Raw genomic sequence first — 21801 nt, forward strand, 5'->3', positions numbered from 1 at the left:
CAGCTCTCAGTTTGCTTCCGGTTCCATTTGGCCTTTTTATTCATCAAAACAACGCTGAGTGCACACATCAGCTTGTGTCACAGTATTTCTAGTCAAAGTTGGACCTTCCAGCAGCATCTCAGCAGGAAGAGGCGGAGCCATTTCAAACATAAAAAGAATTTTTTTTAAAAAAAAAGTGAGCAAGCAGCAGAGCTACAGAGTGGATCTGATACAGTATTCAGTCTGTTAGTTGGCCGCTTGCTTCACATGGACACAAGAAAACACGATACCACCGCCAAGGCAAACCTAACTAGCTCGCTAGCTAAGGGGAGGGGGGGGACAATTACGATGGGGGGGATGTTCCAGGATGCAGAGAAACACCTCAAACATGATGCATCTTTTTCAACTCCTCCCTTCTCAACACCTTCCAACATTCACTTCCTGTTCCACCAGCAGCCTGTCAGTGCAGAGCTCCACTGACCTTTTTGATGACTTTTGAACGCTTCAGCCTTTGAAATCCAAATAACACGTCAGTTTTCTAATCATAAATTATTTCCAATCAGCGAGGCATGTGGTGATGTGACAAGTACGGCAGACAACACACAAACTGCAACGTTTACTTCCCGGCATCGTCCCTGCAGGGATTAGCGAGCTCCGTCCACTGGCGAAGAGCAGGAAAAGGTGGTGAAGAGGCAGGAATGTTATTTCTAAATGATATATGTTATCGTTAGCCTGCCAGCTATTTTATGTTCTCACCAGTGCCCACTTCTGTAGCCTTCATCTTGACTCGCCAATTGATTAAGATTTCCAGAGTTTGGGTCAAACTGCTCATGGATGTCTGACGTCTCATTAAAAGTTGTCAAAGGGGCTGTCGGCTCAGTCCAAGTTTGCATGCAAGGTCGTAATTCAGGCTAATTAGTAGCTTGCACCTCATATTACCAAAAAATTAAAATAAAAATCTGTCAGGTTGCTCATGGGAGGGGCTGGTGGTTCGGGGTGGTGCTGGGTGTTTCTGCTCGTCTGTTGCGAAGGAATGATGTAGGAAGTTTTGGTTGAACTGGGATCAAAACTAAACTCTTAAAGGACGCCAACTCTTTTACTGTTCACACTTGGAATCATGTGTCTTCCACATACTGGAGGTCTGGAATCTTTTCCCATCCACATCCAACTTCAGGCTTCCTGGCCTCGGACCGCAGGAGCACGAGAGGAGGGAGACGTGGGTGGGGGATTGGTCGGGGGGAATATTAAGAGGGAAGGGGCGTGGCGGTCATCAAGGTCAGGGCTGCTCTAGAGTCATCAGTCCTTTCTGACCTTCCTGTTCCTGGGAGATCTCCGCAGAACATCATCCTCCAACTTCTGGGGGGGGGGCATTTAAAGGGAAACATGTAGAGCAGCAGGCCAATCTCTGACAGGATGATGAAATGTAAAATATGAAAAAAAAGCCTTCACCTCGTCAACCGTCGCCTCCTCCTGCTCTTCCTCCTTTTCAGCTTCTACTTCCTCTTTCTCTTCAGGATTCTCCTCGTTGCCGCTGCCCTCCTCGCCTTCTGCAAGCACACCTTCAGTCAGACCAGTTCACATGAGTGAGAGGCGAAAAAGAGAAAGCCAAAGACCTGGGCTGCTCTTGTCGTCCTCAGCATCTTCTTCCTCCTTCACATCAGGCTGAGCTTGGTCTGTTTTCTTGTATTCTGCTGCTGGCGTGGCCTCACTTTTCTTCTGGGAAATTAGCAACAAATGACATCATTAGCACTCATATGGCCATCTATACATCAGACACGGCATGAAAGAACTCCAGCTGCAGCAGCAGTCCCACCCATCAAGCAGCCTGAGTGTGTGTGTGTAATTTACTTTTCCCGTGCAGCAGAAGACAACTATGAGGATGAGGGGCAAGGCCACAGTCAGAACGTAGACGACCCAGAGCCAGGGACGCTCTTCTGCGGCGTTTAGCATCTGAGCCACTAAACCAGGCTGTAAAAAAAAAAAACAATATATTGTCATTTTTGTCCATGAACCAAAAACATGACATGAAGGATTGTGTTTGCTCATGTGACCCAAAGCAGTCACCTCAGCAGCACCCTCTGCAGCTTTCTTCAGACCCCAGCCGTCGGTGGCCCAGCGGTCGGCCACGTTGCGGTCATTTGTAATGAAAAAGTTGTCAAAGAATATGTCGGAGGTCATGGACCACAGCTCCAGCCCGACAGCGCTGAACGGGCTCATCCTGAACGGGTGCAGGTCCTCGAAGAATGCCGGGTTGGGGATCTTTCTGGGCTTCCAGACGCCCTGACAAACAATTCATCAGTCAGAAAAGTAACACCCAACTGAGGAGTGAACATCTAATGCAGCCAATCACAAGTCACCTGGTAGCTGGGGTTGTCAATCATGGGGGCCTTCCACTTGCCCTTGTAGTCAGGGTTGTCAATCATCGGTCTCTTCCAGGCCCCGCAGCCTGGCGCCGCCTCGCAAGCGGGGTTAGGGATCTGAGGTGCCTCCCACTCCCCATCCATGTCCTCGTCCCTGCACGCACGCACCAAAAGGGGTCAGAACAAGCTGTTGCGGTGATTCATGTACGCTGTCACCATGGTAACACACCAGTCTTCAGGTTTGGCAGCGTCGGGGTCGCCGATGTACTCCGGCTCGTCGTCCAACCAGCCGTCTGGTTTGACCGCGTTTTCGTCTGGAATCTGAGCGGGAGCGTCTTCATCCCTGTGCACAAATCACAAACGTTGTTTGTCATGCCAAATAGGGATGTCCGGTCATAGTGGTATCCCGATATCAGGAATCTGATTATATCAGCCTGCATCTAAAAAAGATCTGATAAGTACTCCAATAGAGGCAGTCAGTTCCAGCAACACACAGTTCCATGCAAACGCCACATGATCACAATCGTCCCCAAAGTCGGCTAAAGATGTCCCTCGCAGTGGCACAGAACCAGAGGAGTTAGACATCCAACCCCACTGTGCATCCAAAGCAGCAGCACAGAAGCATTGGGAATCTTGCAAGACCACAGAGGCAAAGAAACTAACCAAATGATAGCAATAGTGAGTTTTTCCCTCATCTCTACTGTTACTGTATCAGATTGGATCAGTGTGGCGGGTGTGTGACATTACTCAGTGACAGGGCTCGCTGTTTTCTCTGAAAGGTAATGACTTCTTGCCGTCCTGAGGGAGTATTCCATGCGACACTCCTTCATGTTCATGATAAGGTTGGCCGTATTAAACTTCCCAGTTCTGTGCCAGTATGGGAATCTTGTGCATGACGAGTTTAATGACAAGCTGAAGCTGCAACGGCCGACATCATTCCTGCTCCTTGCTACTTTGGACGCTAGCAGTCCTTGTGATCACATGGTTGCTGCTGGATAGATGCTGTGCGGCGGAGGTTGAGATCAATTTAAAATAAATAATATGGCTTTTTCTAAAACTTACATTGCATATTGCAGTGTGTGTGTGTGCTATTTCTCCACATATTTGAAACAGGCATCCAGTGGTATCACAATAAAAATTGCGTTCATTCATGAACAGGAGATGTGACCAGACATTAATTTGAGGGCTGCTACCATCCATCAGTAATGAAATGGATACTGGAAAGAAAGCAAATATCAAGCATCTGCAATTCCATATTGTTGAACCAGAACTACAATGATCACATATGCAGGAAGTCATGAGAGTTGAACACGTTGCTTTTTCTGCGTGCTGCCTTCCAGCATAAGCAAACTGAACCATTGTTTCTAAAATAGTCTGTTATCAACCTCTTAGCCATCACGCACTTTCATACGCAAAATGATACTTTAGCAACTGTTTAATAACGGACTCATTGGAGTTGGGTCCGAGTCTGCCTTTTGTTGTTACGGGGCGAGCACTCACCATTCTTCGGGTTTGACGGCGTCCGGGTCTTGGATCTTTGGCCTTTCATCCCAGTCCTCGGGTTTGTGGTCATCGGGGTCCTCTATCTCGGCGGGTGGGTTGACTGGGGGACTCATGTCTGTCAGCAGGTTTCCGCTGTTCACCACTGTCTGGTCCACCAGCACCTCAAAGGTGTTGTCTGGGTTCACCACTGCGAGGGGGAGACACAAATGAGCCTCACCTGCTCTGCCACTGAATGCGTGTGAGAGTGTCTCACCCAGTGTGTAGAGGTGTGTCTTCTTGTCAGTGTAGTACGTGCGCAGGTCCGCGTCCGGCTTCTTAGCGTGTTTCTCCTCATACTCTCCAGTTGTGGGATTCTTGTGTCGGAAGATGAAGTGCAGCTTGTAATCCTCGCCGCATTTGTCCGGTCCGAACATGATGGTGTACGCAGTTTTGTCCACAAACTGGTCCTGCACCCACACAAGCACAGTTTCAGTTCGGTGTGGTGTAGTGTAGTGGAATTCTACTGTGGCCACAGAATTAGGTGTTTTAGATCACACTGACCAGGTCCAGATCAGGCGTCTGAGTGAGCAACTTGACATAAGCACCGCCGCAGTCGATACCGGACTGGAAGTTCACCTCGTACCTGAACACACACACACACGGACAGTGATGTACACACTGGGCATGATGATCTTCCGCAACTTTCAAGTGTGTGCTCTTACTGAACGATGAGCGGCTGGGTGTCAAAGGTGAAAGGTCGCAGCAGCTGAGCAGAAATGGCGTGATGTTTGGCTCGAGACTTGAGGACCAAACCTTTATCACCGGGGAGCTTGCTGTCCTTCATCTCCTCCACCTCCCACACCCCTAGCCACCAACCATCATCATTATTATTATGTTTAAGACATAGGTGGCAGAGTAGAGGCGCACTTACCATCATACTTGGCGATATCTTCATCTGTGTCGTCTTTCTTGGCGCTGGACAGCACCCAACTGAAAGCAGAGACAGTTGACAGGCCGACATTCACACTTGCTGGGTGCCGAGTTCACAATCAAGGAGGATGTCGCGCGCTTACGTGTCAAGCGTTCCACGGTGGAAAGACTCAGCAAAGAAATGTTCTCCCTTGGGCTCTGGAGCCTTGTAGGTCACCTGCACAAGACGAGTCGACAGCATTGGACGGCAGAAAATGGCTGACAGGTCCATTAAGAGGTGTGGAAGTAACTTGGACGACACTACTTGTCACACAGAGGTGCAAGAAAAGTGCAAAGAGTGCGATATGCATGCCAGGCCTGGCCAGTACTTGGCGATGTCACATTGGAAAAACACACTTAAGAGTTTAGTCTTTCAAACAGCCTTCATTTGCAACTTCTCCACTTTAAAATGTGACACAAACACATCACCGGCCTATCAAGTGTCTTACTTTAGGAGTGGGTGGGGCTTTAGGAGGCGCGGCATCGTGGTGCAGGTCCTCCTCCAGCTCCTCGTCAGCTCCCACCATGTCCACGTCCATGTCATCCTCCACGTCCATGTCATCCTCATCCATGTCGTGTGCTCGACAGATGGGGGCCAGGCTGAGGCAAAGGACGCCTGTCGCCATGACAACGCACAACCACACCCTCCGATCCATCGTCTGCAGAGACAGAGAGAGTGAGATCTCTATCTTGATTTTATTACCCGTAAAAAAAAAAACAAAAAACACGCACACATCATTCATGAAGTAGTCATGTGACATGTCAACATGTTTAACAAGCCTCCATTAGTAAACAACTGACATGTTTCATACACGTTACCATGCCACCACCGCACCGCATGTTTCATACACGTTACCATGCCACCAGGCCGCCACCGCAGCAACGGGAAAAACTCCCCAGCCAAATAACACCCAGTGGGGCTAACACATGAGCGCACATAGTAGGTACGTCACATGAAAATCTAAAAAAAACAGCCCAAAACCACCATTCTGTCTTCTTGCAGAGGTCACATGACTATGTTGTGTCAAGCAGCATGGTTTGCCTAAAAACCGTGTGTGAGATAATCAGGCTAATCAGATCAGCCCACAGCGGGATTAGCAGCAAATGCCAACAGCCGCCGCACCTGGCGCTAGACGAATTAACCGACGGCGCCTCACAAACACATGCATTTTCAACTCAAATTGGTGACACGGGAGTGGTCTTCAAGGGTGCGGCCACCAGAGGGAAGCTATGAGGTCTCCTCTGATTGGTCGGCTGGGCTGCAGATGCTCTACCAATGCTTGGAAAACAGACGGCAAAGTGAACAATGTTTATTGACTCCTGATGTGTCAAATTCTCAAAAGAAGCCATGCCAACGGTGACACCGGTCGAGTCATCCGCTCATTTCCTGCACTAGTGAGAGAGAACAAATGCATGCAGAGTCCTCTCCGTTAGAAACAAATGTGATTTATGGAAATCTCATGAATGAAGGAATGCATTAAAGGCACCATTCAAATGGCCGGGCCTGGTAGCAGGTTGGAGTGGCTCCACCGGACAGACTGGATCCCAACATGGGAACCAGGTTTTACTCGGCCTCCCGTCTCCTAGCAGCCAAGATGATGGACAGGAAACTGATTCCTATCATGTGCTCTTTAGCTACACACAATGCAGGTCAAACATGTCCACCATTTCTACGCCAAGTCTTAAAAATAACCAGAAGCTGTCCAGTGTCATATTGAGTGGAACCATGAAACACAATGTTAATATATATTTATATATAAAAACTATATTATATATATTTTCTGATTCGGGTTACGGGGCTCCAGTAAGAAGCTGACTAAGCAAAACTCGCGTTTATTGCCTTAAAGATTGCGTCGTACAAATGTTGGTGAATGAGGAAAGAGAGTAACAAGATAATGACGGTGCTTCTCATTGAGATTTGCAAAGTTGATCAGTAAACAGCCGCCCGGAACTAACCTGTTAACTTAGCTTAGCTTCCTGTAATTCATTACGTATACAACGCGAGGGTCTGCAACGTTTAAAGAAATGCAAAGTCGGGTGGGTGTTTGACTGACTGTTAAACAACGTTAAACATTAGTGACTGAATGGAAAATGGAAGCCTAGCATAGCATGCTAACATAGCGGGCCAGCTTGGTTAGCTTCTAGCTAAAATGCTAGCAGAGTGCCGGAGACACGGAGTTTCTCTCGTAGCAAAACAAACAGACATTTAAAGCACACAGCAACACAAGTGAAACACATCGAACACATCGCTTATAAAGACTACAAGTCAGTAAAATTATTTTCATTTTTCTTTTTTTTTTTCTCACCTCCGCCACTGCGATGTGACCGCCTGGGAACTACTGAGGAGAATCACGTGGGAATATTGGTAGGGCAGGGACCGCCCCCGCGAGTTGACGATTGGCCGATGCGAGGGAGTGTTTGACGTTTCCTGTCAACTGTCAAGTGCTGATTGGTCTTTTAAAAACCTGCACCTCGTGGACAGCGGCGATTGGCCAAGATGTCAACGGACGTCTCTGTTGATTGGTTCTTCCAGCAGGTTGTTGGATTAGATCACATGTGTCAATGGAGGCCCGAGACACTGCAGATTTTCTCTTCAACCAGTTTATCCGACAGGCGATTTTAATTGATGAACTACTTGCCTAAAATTAAAGGAGGTGTTGATCAGTAAAATCACCTGCTTTTCTGACCGACTGGAAAAAAAACCTGCATTGGCATTATAATGTGTCTGCACTGCAAGTGAGGAAAAAAGTTGTATTTTCTAATGAGTATTTTCAACTGAAAGCTTCCAAATAGTGAATAAATTATCCTAAGTGTTTGTGATGTTTAATTTTCTTTGCTTCCTGTTTCATTTAAAACACAATTAGTAACCACACTCCTTGTTAAACTGGAGTTCACAGTGTAGTATAATATTGCTTCTAGAAATTAATATTTGACTCAAGATCAAGTCCAATTGTTTAAAAGCAAATTATCTGGCTGAGAAGATAATCCAGAAGCCCCAAATGAAATGATTATCTACTAAACAAATGTTTGCAAGTCACTGGTAATGACACATAATTTAATAGTTAATATTTTATGGATGTGGCAAGAAAATAGACATGAAAAGACAACAGAAAGTACTTTCAGTAAGTATATTTGTAGCATCTTGTGCGAGTGTTAACTGTGAGCTTGTTGATGCTGTCATGTGATCATCTCTGCTTGAAGCAGAGAACCAATCGCATTTGGATCCGATAGCATCTCACTTCCTCCATGATCTCACGAAGAGCACTTCTTAGTGACAGGCTGGATGTCTGCAGGATGTCTCCAGGCTTTCCAGAACCACAGCGACCCTTTCTATAAGGCACATGTCATTTTGGTGATGTTCACGTTCCTACTGGAAACAGGCCTGGCCAGTTGGAGGAAACACTTTCATCATCACGCGCTGGCACCTCGCCACTTAAGCGTCCAGATGACTGTGGTGTGTCCACGCCTTGCTTCTTCCTTAGTGTGTCCTCCTGTCCGCCTCATGCCTGTCTGGCTGCTGAGCTTTTCTTCCTGCAGTGGCAAAGCTCCACCAGAGGGCGGCGCTGTGGCACCGTGGTTGGGAAGGCGGCGAGCGGGACCACTCAGGCGGAGGCTGACTGAGCAGGAAGACCCTCACTCGGCCTTCTTGATGAAGATCTGACAGAGAAGGACATGTGAGGATGATGCAAGGCTTGTTGGCGTGTTGACAACAGGGCCTTATTACAGCCGTCTCACCTCACTGAGGATGACCCAAACCGGAGAGTCGGTCATCACGGCGAGGCGCATGGCCTCCAAAGGCCCAAAGGTTGGATCCACCTCTCCCTCTGCAATGCCCTTCTGGAACATTCCTACAAGAGAAAATCAATAAATCTTCTTAGCTTGCTGGCTTTTTGGGGGGATTTCTTATTAGGCAATCCGAGACCGCTACGACAAGACGCACCCATATAGTGTCGTATTGTCTGTAACGTTGCATGGGTGTTACATTTTAAACTGTCAAGCGACTGATGATGGACGGAAAAACATTATATATTTCTGTAGTTGGAACACAGAAAACCTGTTCATTTACACAAATGTGGTTTCCAACATTAGAGCCCTCTGGACATGATATAGCACCCCTAGAGTCACCTTTACACTCATATAACCCAATATAGTAGACTAAATAACATTTAAAAAAGCATCTTAGACATAAATAAACGCCTTCAGGGGGAGAACAGTGCGTGGCGGACAGGAAGTGATGTCAGGGGTTAAGAAATGAGTTCTCGTTTACGTGTGTCAAAGACAAACAGTTGCCTGTGTTTTGACTGTGTAGCCATGTTTGACAAAGTCCAAAAGTAAAGCTGGTGTGTTTGTTTGGGGCGTCAGGGGGCTTCACTGACTTTTTTTTTTGCGGGGTGGTGTCAGCATCCATGGTGATCCATGTGCTTCCTGTGTGAGGTGGTCAGGAAGCATGTGAGCGCTAATGGGATTCTCCTGGTATCTGGCAATCGTCCACACAGCAATGTGCGTCTTATTGCTTTTGACGCCCACTGCCGTGCAGCAACCATACCCACCCCCCCACACACACACATAGCGCTGCGACATTAGAAGGCAATTATCTTATATAATAAAAGGCAATAAAAATCTATTTGCTTCTGCCCATCGGTCCATTAAAATGTGTTTAGTTGATGCTGATGGTTTCTCCCTGTGTCCTTTAGCAGGTCACAATCTCCACTGCCCCCCCCCAGCTGTTCCACCACAATGGCAACCACGCCCTTGTAATGTATGAGACTGCAGACTAAGAAGGTAGTACCGATTCTGATGAATCCATCTTCTGTGCGATGGTATCTTTGGCTTTTGTCCTTCCCGTCAGTCAGGGCTTCTTTGTCTGCCTGAATGTTCTAGAGGACATCACACGTCAAAGACGTTCTTCATCAAAGATCTGCTAACTCGATCCAGAGACTCACATCGAAGGGGAGAACCTCCACAGACGTGTTGAAGAGTTTGTCTCCCGGATGCTCGATGTTTCCGCTTCGGAAAAAGTACCTAAAGAGAGACATTCTAATGAAAAAGGAGACTTCGGTCCAGTTCCAGGAGACTCTTTGTCACCTGTGGGGTACCAACCTCTCAATGCGGACAGGCGTGAAGAAACGTATGCGTACAAAGTCCCCAGCCACGGGGGTGAAAGCCCAGAAGAAGTCTTCTCCAAGGTAGGCCTTCTCTAGGGTGAAGTGCTGGTAGGTCTTCAGGCTGGTGGTCACCTCAGCCAGCGGGTTGGCGTGTCCCTTGTGGAGAGTCTGCTTGCCAAAGTCCTTGTCCTGGATGAAGTGGAGATCATGTGACTGCTGCCCACTCAAGTCACCTGAGAGCCTCACCTTGAGTTTCTGGATTTTTCCGGCTAGGGAGGAGTGTGTCCCGACATGTTGAAAGAGGGACGGCTTGAAGCGAATCCTCAGGTTGGCTTTTTGTCTGTCGCAGTGTTTCTGAGAACGAGAAGAAAAAAGGCGTCCGATGAGTGTGAGACGCTTCCTTGTTTGTGTGCTTGGAAAAAGAAACTTACGGCGTCCTTCTCAGGGTTGCACACTTTGACCCACATGATGTGGTCCAGCAGCCAGTCGATGGGCTTGTCTTTGTAGAACATCAACATGAACTCCACGATGAGGGACAGGTCTGAAGACTTGAACATCTTACCTGCACACACATACGCACAACTTAGAATCCTGTAGACACAAAACTATTTTATTAGGCATGTGACCAGACCTCAGTCTTCAGGCGAAATCATGACCATATTGGACATGTGTCCACCCCGTGTTGTCCATTCAGAGGACAGATTGGATTTATGATCGAAGCAGCTCTCAGGCAGATGAGGAACACTAAATTATCCCATGCAGATTGACGAAGGCACACACACACACACACACACACACAACTCCATGTCAACCTACCCACAATACAACACATTGTTTTCTTCAATTCAACACCTCTGCGTTGAATCTATTTATTGCTTGGTGAGTCAGAGTCAGTGTGTCGTGTCATTGTCGTGTCATCTCGCAGGCAACAAATAGCACGTAACCATGGCAACTGCACACAACAAACACGGTAACAGCAGGACCTGACAATGTTCAAATTAAAAGTACGGACTCACACACAGCATTAGGCTTTGTTGCTGCTCAGCTGTATCTAACAAGTCCCTGAGAGCTGAGGATGAGCGAATCAAACACGCCTCTGAGCCCAATCTACGAAGAAGCCATTAGCGCTTAAAGTAAAATGACGAGGGGATCGCACAGAGCAAGTGGAGCACGTAAAAGACATCTAAAATCTAATTCATGTCAAAGATGTGTGATGTTACGTACATGTTACATTATTCATGGTAAAAATTTATTTATTTCAAAAGAAATTGACACGTTTTTTTTGCAAATATACTTTGAATTGAAGCAAAGAACATGTCAATCAAAAGAATTGAAGCAGTCATATTTGGCTTTACATGGCAATTTAAGGCTAATTATTAGTCCTATTTTCTTTGGTTTATATTAATTCATTGAAGAAATATAGTTAGAACAGTTGAATTGTAATATTTGACATCCCATTAGAGCGTGAGAATTTAAATGGCTTTAAAACGGCTTTTATGGGCAATAAAATGACCTTTTGGAAACGAGCTGGCTTACCTGACGCACTGCCATTTTGGGTCACAGACACTCCAAGATGTTTCCTACTTGTTTTAAATAAATTGATTGAAAAATCTAGCAAGAACATTTGACTCCTATTAAAGTCTGAGAATTGTTAAATGGCTCTAAAATGACTGTTAATGGCAAAAAAGGAGCCTCTGGAAATGAGCTAGCTTACCTGACATGCAGCCATTTTGGGGCCACCTCGTGAATTAGGTCTCTCTTTCTCACACACTCGCTCCAAAATGTTTCCTGCTTGCTTCATATGAATTGATTGACAAAAAATATAGCAGTTGAATTGTAAAATTGGCACCCTATTAATATGTGAGAATTGTTAAATGGCTTTAAAAGGAGCGTTAATGGCCAAAAATGAGCTTCTTTAAACGAGCTAGCTTACCCAACGCTGCCATTTTGGAGAGGCCATATTGGCATAGTCACCTGAGAAACACTCCAAAATAGCTTGTTTTATATCATATAAATAGCAAGAATAGTCAAACTGGAATGTTTGACAGTGTGTACAACATAGAAAATGAGCTTTACCGGCATATAATAACAATAAATTGGCCTTTGGGAATGAGCTAGCTTACCTGACACACTGCCATTTTGGAGACACCTCCTGAAAGGTCTCTCTCACACACTCGCTTCAAAATGTTTCCTGCTTGCTTTTATATGAATTGATTGACAAAAAACATGTCACATGTTGGCACCCTATTCATGTGTGAGCATTGTTAAATGTCTTTAAAAGGAGCGTTAATGGCAAAAAATGAGCTTCTGTAAATGAGCTAGCTTACCCGACGCTGCCATTTTGGAGAGGCCATATTGGCATGGTCACCTGAGAAACGCTCCAAAATAGCTTGTTTTATATCATATAAATAGCAAGAATAGTCAAACTGGAATGTTTGACAGTGTGTACGACATAGAAAATGAGCTTTACCGGCATATAATAACAATAAATTGGCCTTTGGGAATGAGCTAGCTTACCTGACACACTGCCATTTTGGGGACACCTCATGAATTAGGTCTCGCTCTCTCACACACTCGCTTCAAAATGTTTCCTGCTTGCTTTATATGAATTGATTGACAAAAAACATTTCACATGTTGGCACCCTACTAATGTGTGAGCATTGTTAAATGTCTTTAAAAGGAGCGTTAATGGCAAAAAATGAGCTTCTGTAAATGAGCTAGCTTACCCGACGCTGCCATTTTGGAGAGGCCATATTGGCATAGTCACCTGACAAAACGCTCCAAAATAGCTTGTTTTATATCATATAAATAGCAAGAATAGTCAAACTGGAATGTTTGACAGTGTGTACGACATAGAAAATGAGCTTTACCGGCATATAATAACAATAAATTGGTTTTTGGGAATGAGCTAGCTTACCTGACACACTGCCATTTTGGGGCCACCTCGTGAATTACGTCTCTCTCTCTCTCACACACTTGCACTCGCTCCAAAATGTTTCCTGCTTGCTTTATATGAACTGATTGACAAAAAACATGTTGGCACCCTATTCATGTGTGGGAATTGTTAAATGGCTTTAAAAGGAGCGTTAATGGCAAAAAATGAGCTTCTGTAAATGAGCTAGCTTACTCGACGCTGCCATTTTGGAGAGGCCATATTGGCATAGTCACCTGAGAAACGCTCCAAAATAGCTTGTTTTATATCATATAAATAGCAAGAATAGTCGAACTGGAATGTTTGACAGTGTGTACAACATAGAAAATGAGCTTTACCGGCATATAATCACAATAAAATGGGAATGAGCTAGCTTACCTGACACACTGCCATGTTGGAGAAGCCATATTGGCATAGTCATGTGACAAACACTCCAAAATGTTTCATGGCTTCTTTATATGAATTAAGCCACTTATAAATGTTTTCTATATATCACTTAGGGACTTAATGGCTTCAAATCAAGCACAAAGCTGTGTAGGAAACATTTTAGATGTACAAAATCTATCAAAGTAGCCCCCTCTGCATTCCTTCAGTGCATGACAGTCTGCCAATCAAATATCAAAGAGGCTACCCACCGATGAAACCGAGCTGAGAAAACTCCAGAATCATCCACTCCTCTGAAGGCTGCTGCAGAGCAAAGTTCTTCATGGTGGTCAAGTAGTTAGGCCGCGCCACGATGTCGTCCTCCAGCTGAGACACAAGTGGTGAGGTAAGCGCCGCTGCGGCGGAGAGGGTTCAGAGGTCAGCCTGTCCTACCTGTACGTAGAAGGTGCCTTTGGACTGTGCGTACATCATCAGGAAGCAGTAGTCCAGGTTCTGCTTGCTCCTCCACCTGGACACAGCACAAGATGACCATGGAGAAATCTGAAGATGACTTTGTGAAATTACCGTTTCACACCTCACTCTCTCAAACGGGTCCCCGAACGATTCTCGGAGGCGGGAGAAGTCTGGATAGAAGTGGACCGATGGAGACACCACCTCCAACAGACCCGAATGGATCTCTGCTGGAAAGCTGAGGAGGAAGAAGAAGAGTCACGTGACGACAACAGAGACGAGAAGGTGGTCACGCCACACACACACACACACACACACACACACAGTGATGATGAAAGAGCAGCAGGCACCAGAGAACATTAGATCAGACACAGGAAGTGAAGACGTCTGTTGCCACGGTAACAGCATCCCATCATGCAGGCACACTTACAGCTGCTTCAGGTTGTCCGCTACGCTCATGGCATACTCGTGGTCCGCCTACGCACACACACACACACAGGGTCGAGTTAGTAAACAGACACATGTGTGTGTGTTGGTTCATTAGCTAAAGCATTGACCTTTACAATGCACACACACACACACACACACACACACTGACCTCGGCGATGAGGACGACAATGACGCAGTCGTCCTTCTCAGTGGCGCTAAGCTGCGACATGAGTGAGTTGAGCGTGTCCGTCAAGTAGGAGTGGACCTCCCTCTTCACGCTGGGAACGCCCATCACTATGGAGACTACACACACACACACACACACACACACACAAGTCAAGATGACTGCATACATCCAGTAATTCCCCCCCTCCCCCACACACACACACGCACGCTGACCTCCAGTGCGTCCTTGGCCCACGTGCACGGCGGGCTGCAAACTGTCTTCCCTGTGGATCAAGTGAGGAAGATGATGGAGGACCGAAGGAAGTTGGAGGAAGTTTTTACTGCTGCTCACGTTCCACAACTTCAACCTGGTCTCCTCTGAACACACACACACACACGTGAAGACCACATTAGACCATCTAACGCATCAGAGATGACTGGACTAGAGTGTATCCAGACCAGAGAGGCTGCTCCACGTTCTGTTGATGTCCCTCAGCACTTGTTTCTCCGCGATGGCCCGCTTGATCTCCTCCAGGACCACGTTCAGTTCTTTGGAACGCTGCAGGTTCTCCTGCTCGACCGAGTGCAGACGCTCCCTCAAGGCCAGGAACTCTCTCTGGTAGATGTCCACCACATCTCCTGCAGGCGGAAACACAAGTATAACTGACATGCAGCACACATAAGGGCGCCATTGCACCTTCGGGTTCCGGTTTCCGACTGCATGATAGACCAGAACCTGGACCACAAGCACGACTGATGATCCCAAAGACCTTTCAGAAAATACTCTGCGTTCTGAGGAGATGAAAGTTGAACTTTTTGGAAGGTGTGCGTCCCCATTACGTTTCAAAAAATGAACATCATAGCAACAGTAAAATACGGTGGTGGTAGTGTGGTGGACCTGGGGCTATTCTGCTGTTTTGGGACCTGGAAGACTTGCTGTGATGAATGAAACCATGAATGAAATCCTGAAGGAAAATGCCCGGCCATCTGTTGGTGACCTCCAGCTTGGGTTCTGCAGCAGGACAATTAGCCCGGTGGCCGAGTGGTTAGCATGTTGGCCACACAGTCAGAAGATTGGTAAAGACCTGGGTTTGATTCTCTGCTTGGCCTTTCTGTGTGGAGTTTGCATGTTCTCCCTGTGCGTGGGTTTTCTCCGGGAACTCCGGTTTCCTCCCACATTCCAAAAACATCCATGTTAGATTAATTAGTGACTCCATTAATGACTCCATATATGAAATATGTTCATATTATATGAATGTGACAAAATATGTCAATAATAAAAAAGCAAATATCTGTGATACTGGCTCTGTATTCGCTTTAAATCAAATTGATACTGCCCACAAATGGTCCACAGGCCTTCCTTTGGACACCCCTGATGCATGCTGTGTGACATACGTGTATGTATGTGGATTAATGTATGGATATAGGCGGATTAAAGTGGTAGTTTGTGTATATTTATGTCTATTAATAACAATAAAGCAGCTTAAAAAAGCTTTTTCTTAAATACAAAATGAGCGCATCACTGACAGCTTGTCCACATCAACAGGTACAAAAAAAAAAAAAACATAAATAAATCCACATCTGCTGCTTGGAAGTGCATGAAAAAGTCCACTAATCCCACGGATCATCTTTAATGGAAAGACCACCCACTCCCTCCCCACACTAAAGTCTCACTCAACCACCAAGCATCTCTGTTTGGTCATGGGTGGGGTGGGGGGGTGGGGGGGGGGGGATATTTGAGAATGTCCAACAATGTGGACACACAGGCATGGCGCCTGGTTACCACGGTTACTACACACCATTGACTGTTAGCCTCCTGCTAACAAGCCGTGCTTTCCTGTGAGCCTGAACGCATCGTGTCATGTGTCCTGCTGTGATTGACAGCAAGTGTCGGTGAGCTCATCGTCTTACACACACACACACACACACACACACACACACACACACACAGGCGCTCACATGCATACACACATATTGACTGAAACAAGAGCTCACACACACACCTACACACACACACACACACACTATGAGGTCATGGTGTCAGGTGCCAGCATGCGTCAGAGATGATTGACACGTTAACATTTGATGGTGGCGGCCATGTTGGAGTAAAAAAATAAAACACTGTCACATGTATTTGGGGTTCAAAGGTCAAATCATGTGGTTTGCTGAAGTTAAAAAGCACTTGCTCCCTGCGTGACCTTGAACCTTTCCGGCCGGGCGGTCGATAAGCTGCAGTTGCCATGGTGATGAGCTCTCCATCCACACTTACTGTATACTACATCAGCTTATGTGAGCTCATCATCAATTAAACATAATACATATCGCAGTGGGTAAAGGATGAAAGCAGAAGAAGACTTCCTATGAACTCCGGGAGACAGGAAGCAGCTCACATGAACTTCCTGTGTGTACATTTGCCAACACGGTGTGAGCAGAGTCGAGAGGGTGGGGCTTATGCTTGTGCTTACAGAAGCTGAAGGCCAAAATAAAGATATTGTTGTCATGTGCGCCCCATCCAAAAAAAAAAAAAACGGCGGCCCCGCCCACCAGCTGACACGCCCTCCCGTATGAATCCACAGGAATCCGCTGCTCACTTTCCCTGCACTCTACAAATCACTCCAGCAGACTCTAGTCCGGTTCTGAGGGCGAGAAACCGAGAGCGAGCCACGAGGTTGTGTTGGCGGGCGGCACACACTGCTGGCCTTGTCTGACAGGAAGTGCTCGGCCGGCGCCGAGCCTGAGAACACATGCTCTCTGTTGAACGTCCACTCAAGCAGCCTGAGGGTCGAGCTTGGGTCCACAAATGCCGGCATTGAACCTTGCTCGCTATGTTTACATGCACTATTGACGGGTTTTAATCATGTGCTTTTATTCTGAAAAGATTTTTTTGTGTCTATTGATACTCGGCGGTCTGAGATGGAGTACTTAAAGTTGTAGTTTTTGGAAAATTGTCAAAATAGTCACAAAATCGAATAAAGTAATCATATTACAACAAGAACATTTATAAGATGAAAGTTGAAATTGTCAAAATATGTAATTTTACGAGAATAAAGTCATATTCTAATAAGAAAAAAGACGCAATTTTACCAAAATAAATTCATAATATTATGAAGAAATGTCACGTCATTTTAGTAGCATAGACTTGAAATAGAACGAAAGAAAAAAGTATTATGAGAAGCCAAACAAAACTAAATAAAGCTGCATTTTTTTCAGGATGTGGAAAAAGTACAAAAATAAAAGCACAAAATATTAGTATATTAATCAAAACTATGAGGACAAAAAAATAAGCTGAAAAAACAGCTGAAATTTGAATTTTACAAGTTAAGAAAAATGAGAAAAGTCACTATTATGAGGAATAATAACGTCATTTTAGTAGTTGAAATATTACTGAAAAATATGTTGAGAAACAAAACAAAACAAAGTTGTCATTTTTGGAAAATTAGGTTTGGGAAAGTTACAATATTATGGGAAGAAAGTCAACATCTTTTTTTATAAAGATAATTTAAAGGAATCACTCACAATTTCTTTTTTCACTTTTCTGTGCATTCCAGCACGAGAAAACAAGTTAATATGAGCTAGTTAACAATGCACGTCATTGGGACACACCTATTTCAACTATGAAACCCTCAACAAAAAAAAACTAACAATGTTGGCAGTATCTTGCTGTATTTTGACGATTTAAAACACGACCCAAACTTGTTTTCGAGGCGCATTGTTACATAGAATTATGCTAGTTCTGTCTGCTCGTTCAGGGCTTGAGCTAGCTAATATTAACTAGTTTTCTCGCGACAGAATGCACAAAAAAAAGGGAATGAAATATGTCTTCAACGGCCGAAGTTCTTGCTAATAAGCTTTTTCAATGACATGACTGAGCTGAGATGCAGTTTTGAGTGCGTATTTTGGATTTTCTACGTGAACTAGCATCAAGCTAGCATCAAATGTCGAATCGGCATTTTAATTTAATTTCATCGCTTCAAATTAAATGTCACCTTTACCCGGCCCCCGGACCCCAAACCCCCCCCCCCCCCCCCCCCGCCAAAACAGACCGGTGAAGGAGAAGGTTTGTGGAAACCAGAGGACACAAAGACGACTTTTAGACGGCCGGTGACCGCCACGCCACTGACTCCGCCTCCTCGCAAAAACACATAAAGTTTGAAGAGACCCCTTCAAAACGAAGAGAGCTACTAGGAACATTTGTAATGTTTTTGTTTGCACGCACACGCACGTGCACGCTGACCACACACTCACTTTGATGTCACATTCTCATGTCAGCTGATCAAACACCAGGACATGAAGACACTACTCGTGTGTGTGTGTGTGTGTGTGTGTGTGTGTGGCAGATGGTGGCTTGGCAGGAGACAGTGAAACACACACTCACACACACACACACACACACACAGGAAGCTGAGTCTTCATCTTGCCTTGCTCAATTCAAACCAACCAAATCGTCATCATCTTCACCACACAAACACCCCGTTTATGTTGCTGCTAATTAGCGCACACGCGAGTCAAGGGTCGAGTCCAAAAATGTAAAATCACGCGGTCACATGCTGCAGCCACTCAGTCACATGCTGATACCTCAAACACACACACACACACACATAGCGTGCAGAGCTGTGTTAAAGTGTGTGTGTGTGTGCGCTGATGTGCTAAATGTAGCAGCACATGCACAAAAGTAGCTGGGAGGTCACATGATCAGCCAGGTGTAATGTTTGTAGTGTGATTGTTAACGTGTGTGTGTGTGTGTGTGTGCGTGTGCGCTTGCTGACAATGAAAACTGATCTCGCATGAAATATTCATCACACACACACACCTCTAATGCACGTGAATGGAACATCCCATAATGTTGTGTTTGCTTCCATGCAGCTTTTATGAGGCAGGAAAACAAGGAAGGAAGCAACAAGTCGTCATGTCGAGAGCGAGGAGCCTCCAGAGGAACATTACATGTCTCCATTTAATACTACACACACACACACACACACACACACAATGGAGACGTCTATATTGGTGTCAGCTTGTTTAGGAGCTCAGTTGTCTGACTGCCAGTGAACACAGCACTGATTACATTCCATTGAGACCATGTGACCATCACCTTAAATATGTGTGTGTCAATGATCGACAGTGCAAATAGTGTTTGCGTCCATGGTTCATGCTAACAACATGTGTGTGTTGTGGTTTAAAAGTCCACATGGACCTTGATAAACATGGAATACACACACACACACGCAGCTGTGTGTGTGTGTGTGTGTGTGTGTGCATGTCATCGGCATGAGTCAGCTGTGCATGTTGGGCTAACCGGGAGGTTTCGCTATCTGTCCCGTGGTCTCATGTCTCGCTGAAGGACCAGAAGATGACGATAAATCATTTCAGTGTTCCTGCACATGTTCTAGGTCATGTTTTTTATGACGACCATATATGGACATCCTCACACACACGCTGCCAGAACTCAAATGGGGTATTTTTGTTTTTGTGAGCAGACCAGTCAGAACTTGTCCTCCTTTCCTCAGGCTGGTCCAAACACACGAAGAACTACTAAGTTGTCATGTTTGTTCCGTCTAAATGTCACATGGTTTTCATTTTGCTAGGTCAGAAAACAAGCGCTCCTCAAAAAAAGTGTTTCACTTTGTTACACACATCTGACGTGCCCAAGCAGGCCAAGCGGGAGACATCTGAACGCTAGCTAGGCAACCGACGCCCCACTGAAAGCTCTCGGGGGTCATGTGACCCTCAAGGGTCTTGATATTCCGCCTCCAGTCCTTCACTGCATGTTCACTACCATTAACCAAGCACACCTTAGATATTGAGCTTTTAACCAATTGGCACGTGCATCACCGCAAATCAAGCGCTTCCTTGTTGGATGCACTTGTTGCTCTTCACAGGCTAGTCTCATTTTGAACAAAGCAAGCGCCCCCCCCCCCCCCACTGCCAAGTGCTGTTGATACATGCCCACTTTCTTTGGAGACAAAAGCAAGCGCTCCTTTTGAACCTGAGACGTTGCAGGCTCATGCAGCATCTCAAATCGAGCGCTCCTTCAATGACCTCTGAGGTCAAAGCATGGTGTGGATAATTGTTTGGGGGGGTGGTGGTGGTGGGGGGGGGGGGTTGCAGGCGCGTGGAATCTTACAAAGCAAACGCTCCATCATTCCTGCATGAAGCATCGTTTGTTCATCCTGCAGCACTCCTCTAAACCACCTGACACGAACGGAGTGCTCCCCTTTTATTTTTATTACCGAGGTGGGTTGCGCCGAATCAGAAAACGAGCGCTCCCTCATCTACAAGCCTGCAGCTTCACATCAGCATCATCTTCTTTCTCTTCAGATACAACCAAAACATCCACAACACAGCGACGTCGGATGGGGGGGGGGGGGGGGTAACAGGGTGTCACGCGTGTCATGCGTGCGTGTGTGCGCTTACCTCTGGAGCTGCTGAAGGCGGTGTACCAGGAAAGCGAGACCAGCCCGCACAGTCCGAACAACAAGAGCGTCAAGGAGACATTTCGGAACCTCATCTCCTCACCACCCGGAGCATGTCCGCACCGAGAGGGGGGAGGACCGGGAAGGACCGAGGGAAGAGGGGAAGGAGGGGGGGAGAGAGACAGGTAGAGAGAGAGATTGCTGAGGGGAGGGGGGTTATGTGGGGTTGATGTGTGAGCAGCAGCAGTGAGAATGAAGGGGCGGTGTCGCGGGGGGTGGGGGGTAAGGCGGAGGGGTAAACTGATTCAAATATCGAGAGCCTCGATACCAAATGTAGTAGCAGGCATCAGATCACCGATACTAGTGTGATTAGACTATTTTTTTTTATCTTTAATTTTGTATTGAACATTTGTTACGCTGCAGGACATTGTATTTATAGATCATCTATAATACTAACAATTTTATTTTGCTAAAACAATGTGACAAGTGAGGACACGCCTAACATTTCTGCAAATTGTTATATTTTAAGATACCTTATGCATCTCATTTTGCAATCAATTATTTAAAAAAATCTCAAAGTATCGTGTCATTATCGGTGTCAACTATGCCGATACTTGTTATCGAATTGATTTTTTTTAAATGAGCTAAGCAAGGAGCGGAAGTGAGCAGTTTAAGGACAAACAGGTAAAATGACGTTATAATGTAGAAGGGGTGTGGCTTTTACGTTCTGTTAAGGTAACTCAATCGTAAACAGTATGGATGACGTCATGTTTCAATTAAATTGGTATTAATAGTTCCATAATATAAGTTCATTTTACAAAGTTTGTGTTGTTTTTACACAGTCATTACGAGCCTGAATGAATGCAGCCACAATACTTCCTGCTAGCAAGCCAGCTATTGTTTGACGCATGAATGACGTCACATAACGGCGACTGAACTCCTTAAAGTACAGGTTTGTAGTGTGACTTTAGGGACACTTTACATTTTGGGATTCCCAAAATCGTACCAGGCTTGCTCGGCGCTAGCTGTAGCATAGTGGATAGAAAATATAACCAAATTGGGGGGCAAAAGGGCTTCTCGGACGTTACGTAGCACGTTTTACGTCTTAAATCTTACAAATTTTACTGGTGCAAACA

At 45.8% G+C, this 21801-nt stretch overlaps 2 protein-coding genes across 6 annotated transcripts; both read right to left on the bottom strand.

Moving 5' to 3' along the window:
* Positions 1-10: 10 nt before the first annotated feature.
* canx (calnexin) lies at positions 11-7239 on the bottom strand. Of its 5 annotated transcripts, none has more exons than XM_078788479.1 (15): positions 7097-7238; positions 5240-5449; positions 4895-4968; positions 4753-4811; positions 4544-4685; positions 4383-4464; positions 4096-4288; positions 3840-4029; positions 2569-2682; positions 2337-2493; positions 2044-2259; positions 1828-1947; positions 1593-1692; positions 1429-1526; positions 11-1332 (listed from the first exon to the last, which is right to left on the bottom strand). In XM_078788479.1, exons 2-15 carry the CDS (start codon positions 5444-5446, stop codon positions 1276-1278), a joined length of 1809 nt encoding a protein of 602 aa, XP_078644605.1. In that variant the 5' UTR covers positions 5447-5449; positions 7097-7238; the 3' UTR covers positions 11-1275. The 5 variants fall into 5 exon arrangements, with proteins under 5 accessions (XP_078644605.1, XP_057912915.2, XP_057912907.2 ...); XM_058056932.2 differs by having other exon boundaries at positions 11-1335; XM_058056924.2 differs by having other exon boundaries at positions 11-1335; positions 1593-1695.
* A 577-nt stretch (positions 7240-7816) lies between these two features.
* mgat4b (alpha-1,3-mannosyl-glycoprotein 4-beta-N-acetylglucosaminyltransferase B) lies at positions 7817-20886 on the bottom strand. Its single transcript, XM_058060421.2, has 15 exons — positions 20667-20886; positions 14715-14894; positions 14490-14633; positions 14260-14393; positions 14092-14138; positions 13786-13899; positions 13644-13719; positions 13463-13577; positions 10327-10457; positions 10142-10249; positions 9891-10084; positions 9734-9812; positions 9580-9667; positions 8526-8638; positions 7817-8447 (listed from the first exon to the last, which is right to left on the bottom strand). The coding sequence occupies exons 1-15, from the start codon at positions 20758-20760 to the stop codon at positions 8424-8426; spliced, it is 1641 nt and encodes a 546-aa protein (XP_057916404.1). The 5' UTR covers positions 20761-20886; the 3' UTR covers positions 7817-8423.
* Positions 20887-21801: the final 915 nt, after the last annotated feature.

Source organism: Doryrhamphus excisus, linkage group LG23 (assembly GCF_037039965.1).
Source record: "Doryrhamphus excisus strain RoL-2023G ecotype Guam linkage group LG23, RoL_Dexc_Guam_v1.1, whole genome shotgun sequence".
Classification (NCBI taxonomy): domain Eukaryota; kingdom Metazoa; phylum Chordata; class Actinopteri; order Syngnathiformes; family Syngnathidae; genus Doryrhamphus; species Doryrhamphus excisus.